General features: G+C 33.9%; 1 protein-coding gene across 3 annotated transcripts in view; it reads left to right on the top strand.

Moving 5' to 3' along the window:
* Window positions 1–4,269: 4,269 nt before the first annotated feature.
* LOC144970930 (putative divalent cation/proton antiporter TMEM165) overlaps window positions 4,270–7,238 on the top strand; it is a 30,843-nt gene continuing 27,874 nt past the window's right edge. The window contains exons 1-2 of one of the 3 annotated variants that reach the window (XM_078911118.1): window positions 4,270–4,499; window positions 5,500–5,879. In XM_078911118.1, the coding sequence (XP_078767244.1) occupies window positions 5,661–5,879 (219 nt within the window). In that variant the 5' untranslated portion in view covers window positions 4,270–4,499; window positions 5,500–5,660. The remainder of the gene's footprint in view (window positions 4,500–5,499; window positions 5,880–7,238) is intronic. The other 2 variants (XM_078911120.1, XM_078911119.1) reach the window with 2 other exon arrangements.

The following is a 7,238-nucleotide window of genomic DNA, read 5'->3' as shown; positions in this document are numbered from 1 at the left end:
ACGTACGAGATATGAAGTGAGTAGAAAAGTGCCAGAAGACAATAGAGAATAAAAAAATTTTTTCGCGGCGGTGGTGGGGTTTGAACCTGCGACCTTATTGGTACGACAACTCCGCCTGGCAGGTGAGAGCGTGGCTCTACCGTGTGAGCTATCCACGAACACAAAAATATTCGTTTCAAACCCAAAGTCATTTCTAGATCCCTCTCTCACCCACTTCTTGAGATCGCCGATTCGTTCACCACCATCGCGAAGTAATTTTGACCAGCAGTTAAGCTTAATAGCCAATATTCTCATCACAAACATATAACATAGAAACGATTGAGACATTGAGTATGCTCCGGTGTATGGGTGAATTTTTAATTCAGAAAAGTGAGTGGAGCAGGCACTTATGTTGGTAACAACAAGATATGAAGTGAGTAGAAAAGTGCCAGAAGACAATAGAGAATAAAAAATTTTTTTACGTACGAGATACAGCTACTATACTACATGTGGCTCATCGTGTATTTTCAATTTCTTATCTTCTTCTTCTTCTTCGTTCCTCTGATGGACATCTATGGCTGCAGTCCGATATCTGCTATGAAGTCTGTGGTCCGCTTTAGGTCCTCAGCCTCACCATAGAGCTTTGTGTTGAGTGTTGTAGGGGTGACCCAGTGGTTCGAACGTTGCACGTTGTATAATGGGCAATCCATAAGCACATGTAAAGTGGTTTCATGGTCGGTTCCACATGGGCAATAAGGGGTTGTTCCAATACCTAGCTTTGTAAACATATGTCCTCTTAGTCTATTGTGTCCTGTTCGGAGGCGGAATAGAGTGACTTGGCTACTTCGCTGAATGGCATGGATTGGATCCTGCTTGTTGTGTTCTAGGTGTGTGTCATTCCTTTCTTTGTCTATTTTTAGCTTTATTATTTTCTTTTGCTGATTGTAAGTGATTGACGACTTCGGTTGTTCCTTCTGGGCTCCTTCTTTGGCCAGTTGATCGGCAATTTCATTTCCATATATACCTACATGACTTGGAATCCACTGCAGCACAATTTTTCCTGTTTTTTTTTATAATTAGGAACAACTTTGAGTTGAACCTACTAATATAAACTCGTTTATTGTCTTCCAATGAAAACTCAGAAAATATATTTTTCAAATCAGTTTTAATTACCCTTTTCTTTGTGTTGAGCGAAGGTACAAATAAATAGAAGTGACCAAAAAAAATAATAAATAAATGGATTTCTCATATTTTTTTTTGTTCTTAAATGCAATATTTGGGATTGACATTAAAAATGATAAGCTGGCAATCTCAAACATGACACCTTGGTATTTGTGTACATATACATAGATTGATGACGTAGGTAAAAATCATGAGAGTCTATGGATGAAGCGTTTTGATCTATTTCAGCCATTGTAATATGGTACAAATTCTCTTTTTTTTTTTTTTTTTGTGGAACTGTGTTTAATTGAATAGTTAAAATGTATTCAGTATTCAGTACATCGGAAGAGATTATAAGGGCTAAACTGTTTGATCGAGAGCGAGAAGGCGAGGTGGCCGGCTGTTTTAGCACAGCGTAAATGTAACCGGGGTTGGGTGAGTTAGGGGTTCGATCTCCTTTCTAGGCATAATATTTTCTTGCTTTTTTTTTCTTCATTTTTTAAAAGTCCCTTGGCAAAAATTCATAATTTTCAACACAATTCCTGGTGACTCGAGAAGTTTTATCGGCTTTTGGTATTTTTTGTTTTGTTTTGTTTTGTTTTTTAACTTTTACTCACTTTTAAGTTTATTATTTTAATTTAAGACAGTGAACACTTTGGATATGAGAGACTCTACTTTATTATTCTGATTCCAAATAGACGGGACAATAATTAGTTTAAGAATATCTCTGAGCTCAGTCATTGGTTGATTCGTATTAACTTTTTTTCTGCCACCAATCATCATCCCCTTCACCATCACAGATCCATATAATAATAATAATAATAATAATAATAATTATTATTATTATTATTATTATTATTATTATTATTATTATTATTATTATTATTATTATTATTATTATTATTATAATCATTACAATCTGATAAGGTCATTTGGGCGACTAATGTCTGTTTATGTGTTGACATTTTAAATATAAGATGCCTCTTCCAGACACCAGTCGATTTACAGTCACTTTTTATGACAAAAGCCACAATGATCGGATAAGTGAAATTTTGATTTGCATCATAAAAACTATACACTATATACTAAGAAAGAAAGAAAACATATGGAATGACATAGCAAATATCAATTATAATTGTATCTTTTCGTTTGAAATACATGCACTATTCAGTTACCATTATAACATTGCAAAAATGTAGATAGGTAAAACGAGCGCGATTGGCGAACGGACAAAAATTCATAGAACTTACCAATAAAGATTTTAAAGAGAGAAAAAGTATCGATCTTTTACAATTGATAATGAGGAAAATGACTTTTTGTTGAACTAAGTCAAAGTTACCGACATAGTTTATTTTGTAATACTATTCTGTCGTCATTTGACAAAACGGATTGTTAAAGTTTGGTCAGAAAACTAACTCTTTTAATTTATGCAATAATCTATTGAAATGCTTTCCAGCTTGTCAAATACTTATTGTATATCTCGTGAACTCTTTCAGTCTTTTGTGGGGGATTTGAATCTAGTATTTATGTTTCCATGGTTTTGTGATGGAAATTGAAATTTGATCAAAGTTGTGTAGTGCCTATTTCCTTAAAATCCAAATAAAAAATGAGTCTCTTTACAAGAATCACAAACCCACGTGCTAAAGTTTCACTATGAGCGCACAACTGATGTTGTAGATTAAATATAATCATGAAGTCATAAAACATAGTAAACATTTAAATAGTTATATGACTAAATACTCATTATTTCGTAAATAGTGAACAATTCAAGTGCTACACGGCGTATGTGTATTGAACCCATGACCTCAAGAAGTCGGGAGAAGGACTCAAGATAGATACTACGCTTGATAGGTACTTGATACCACTTTTAAAAAAAATAATGTTGGGGTGTGGTGGATGGTGTCGGTTGCAGGCTGTCCCTCTCGCGGCCAGGCTAAGTTGTCGTAACAGTGGTCATGTCGCAAAGTTTGTATTCTCTATTGTCTTCTGGCACTTTTCTACTCATTTCATTTATTGTAATAATAATAGTAATGATAATAAATATTTTAAATGCCAGATTTTAAAATCTTGGTTAGCCCCAACCTGAAAAATTCCTGACTATACCGTTGATCATTAGATATCATTATTTACGCTGACATTTATTGATCCACCAATGCGAAAGGGTAGGTATTAGGCCTATGTCGGAGTGATGTTAATGTTGAAAATTGAATTCATAGTTTGAGCAAATAATATATTATTGTATTGGAAAATTGGGGAAGTCAGCGTATCGGACAAAAAAGGTAGTGATTTGTGTGCTCCCATTTGCAGGTTTGACAACAGAGCGCAATTATGGACTGGTTTTGATATTGCTGTAGTTGACAATATTTTGTGTTGGTTTAAGAGACTTTTCATAACAAAAATGAGTTCATATCAATCTGTTATCAGACCCACAAATAAGTTCACGTCGGGTTAGGTTAATGTTTTTATTGTCGAAATATCGTTTTAAAAAGTACATAAACCGACGCGTACATATATAGGTACAGGTGTGGATTCCGAACCCGCTTATGGGTCTAGTTTAACTGTATTGTAATGGACAATATTTTGAAATTTCCACTACAACAATGAGCCCATAAGGAAATGGGTTATCAGACCTGCAAATGTGTGCACGTCAACATAAACCTATTTGATATATTTGATCTTACATTCGCTTTTTGACATCCGCTTCTATTCACTCCGGGTATTTGGGTAATAAAAGTTTTTCGTGGTTATTTACAAATTCAAATACATAAGCACATATCGTTAAAATTTATACCCCCCCCCCCCCCCCCCACCCCCCAAAAAAAAGAGCCGTGAAAAAAAAATTTAAAAAATGGGGATATCGTAAAGGGTGGGGGAGGAGGGGGGAGGTTGTCCTGTTTTTCTCTCTGTTCTTATGCCACGCAACTCATTTTCCCTTGTAAGGGTCTGAACTTGACCAAAAGAGAAATAGGTAATCGTTTGGAGATTAACTTGTACTACACGTCGTAGAGAACCAATCATTGTTTTCTGATCACTTGTAATAACTTCACTTCTGGTGATCGATCACTCCTCGATACCCACCGCTACCAACAACACAGTCATTCTTACTCCAACGCATTACAAAGAAGGGAAGTTACTCTCTTGGCAAATATGACACGTCTTGTTTCTCTCTCTCTGTAACATTCTTCGTGGACAAAATAGGATCACGTTTTAATTCCGAAGGAATAGATAGTGATTTGTGATTTGGTCATTCATATCAATATGTTTTATATGAAAGGAAACCTGACAGTTCATGTCATATTCTAATTCTACTGATTAGTAACGTAAGTCAGACACTTGGACCTGGGCCGTTTCAGTTTCCAGTGAGTAAAGTAAAAGTAAGGGCAAATGCTTTGGCCTTACTGTTTGGCTTATTTTACACACTTCACAGTTTTAGATTACCACTTACCAATAACAGCAAGCCTGATACCGAAAACAAAAGTTGACACCATTTTGTGATTGTTGCGTTATCTCCACATTTGATAAGAAAGTTTATCATTTTTACAAACCTCATAAGTTTTTGTTCATTAGTTAAATCATGTGATATATTGATGACCGAAGTGGCAATTCGAACTCGAGTCTGAATATTCTCCCATGGCTATTCGGACTCAATCTCCAATGTTCGTGCCTTTAGAAGAGTTTTAAGTCTTTTCTATTTAATTTCTATCTGGACTTCAATTGATCAATGATTTTGTCTTTCTCGTCAATTAAAGCGGGTTTAGACTGACTACCCGTTGATAGTTATAGTAGTAAAATCGTAATTTTGATTTGCATTCATTTTATGTTATTATAAATAATTAAACAAAAGCTATACTCCCACTGCCCTCTATAATAACACTTCCACTGACACCATACAACCGTCAACTTTGAAGTAAGGCAGTTGTGAAAGAAAACATTCCAATGGAAAGTAATATTAGTAATATATCGTGTAAATTTAACGATAGGCATTGATCTTTACTTCTTGTGCAGATTTGATGATTACCTTTTTATAAGGAATTTAACTGGTGCATTGAATTATAGATTGAACGAAATTGACGCCACTCATCTCTTCGTTATCGGTTTTTGCCAGCCATTTTTATGAGTAGTTCTCACTAAATTGCATTTTATGAGTGGTTTTCATTGTATTAATCAGACTATAAACATCTCAGGTCACACATTGTTTTTTATTTTGGTACAATTATTTCTGGCTGGCGAAATGTGTTGTTTTTTTTGGACAACTGCACAGCATCAATAGTCTTCATGGATTTAAACTCCTATTATATGGTCATTTTAATTGGACCGATAATTTTAAAATATATTTTTGTATTATTTTTTTCTTTGCAGGTACATATTTTCAAGTCATAAAGAAAAGATCAATCTGATGCAAGTTATAGTAATTAATTTTCAGTTATTAATGAAAACTTAACTTTCAGTCCTTTTAAAAATATATGTCTTTTCTTTGAGTTTAAAAAAAATAATTTTTTTAGACCATTACTTAACAAACAATGGATTTGTCAAAGTCAACAATAAGTGTGGCCATCTTTTTGATGGCAATAGGATTACAATGTTTTACAACTATAGCCATGAATGATGACAAAATCAAAACATTCCATTCGAATAATCCATGGTCTCATCGACAACTTTTAAATGTGGAGACTAATGTTCTTCCTGACACTGGAAATAAGGATGAATCTCTCAAGAATGACTTTGTCGATTTAGCTCATGTAAGTAATATTAATATAGACGTCTACACATTTATTCATCTTTTTTTGAAACATTTTTTTTTTCATATTTAGGAAATTCCACGGGTAACGGACTGACAAATCAACCAAAAATGCATACATTTCGTGCTCTGAAACGCAATGTATTTATTGTATGGAGCTAATGTTTCCCATGGACATGTATCATGTCCGCCCTTATCATATATCAAAAGGATAAAGATGAATCTTTATCAACTTGAATTTTTTTGACATTATAATGTTGGTAACGGACTGACATCAGAAAATCCATCTTTTTCAATTTTATATGTAGATGGATCAAACTTTCTGAAGTTAAACATTCCAGTAACAAATAAGTTCTTTTATAGTAACCACGAGATGTTGTTCTACAACACACTAGCAATATTTAAGAGATTGTCTAAAATTTGAATCTGCAGTCTTTGAAAAAGTGTCGGTAACGGACTGACAAATGGATGGTAACGGACTGACACCTCTGAATTTTATTACTCAGAATAACGGTTACTACATAAAATCCAGAGCAAAGAACAAATTATGTAATTAGGAGCAACACTGAATACCCATTGTGATTGATCAAACCAATACTCTTCCTTATATGGATGTCAAGCTACATTGGGCATGATGAGTAATTTGATGGGTGACATCTGATTTCCTCAATCCCAACTTTGCTTTTGAAAAAATTAAATAATGAAATAATGATTCGCGGAGTTGAATTCTATTCTGTCACAGCCAAACGGGAACTTTATTTCAACTATGAAATTATATTTTCCAAAAAAAAAAAATAAAATGTAGATAAGAAAGGACTTAAAAACTGGGGAAGTTTAACATTCATTTGGTACTTATTTTTGAAGCTTATTTTTATTCTGTATTTCATCTTGAATCCTGAAGCTTAGGAATTGTCAATAGGCATGACCGTCACTTCAAACTGGTCGATAGAATTGGCAGTCAATCTCTTCCTCATCTGCACTTGATCAGAAAGCCAGTTATAAGATCTGAGAAAGATCTTCAAAAATTTCGTTTGGACCATTTTATCCTTGATTGTTACAATTTTCTTATGCAGATTGTGGGATTTCTCTTAGAAGTTCATTCTGAGGTTCTGAGGGAGCAAAATAAACTTAAGCCAATTTTGATTCCTGGATGAAATTCATTAACAATCGACAAGGGTTTTTTACACGAAACTTTTTTGAATTTTCGTCCTTTCTCTTTTTTCATCTCTCACAATTATGAAATCTTTTTCACTTGGTGCTCGCCAAGAGTACTTCTTGTCCAAATAGAAATTTTCGATCAAATTATTTTATTTCATCTTGAAAGCCCATTTCCATGCTTAAAATATTTCAAAAACCATTG

The sequence above is a fragment of the Berghia stephanieae genome, chromosome 4, assembly GCF_034508935.2.
Source record: "Berghia stephanieae isolate SIO BIC M18660-M18661 chromosome 4, UCSD_Bste_1.3, whole genome shotgun sequence".
Lineage (NCBI taxonomy): Eukaryota > Metazoa > Mollusca > Gastropoda > Nudibranchia > Aeolidiidae > Berghia > Berghia stephanieae.
The sequence above is the reverse complement of the archived record's forward strand: the minus strand, read 5'-3'. Positions and strand labels throughout refer to the sequence as shown.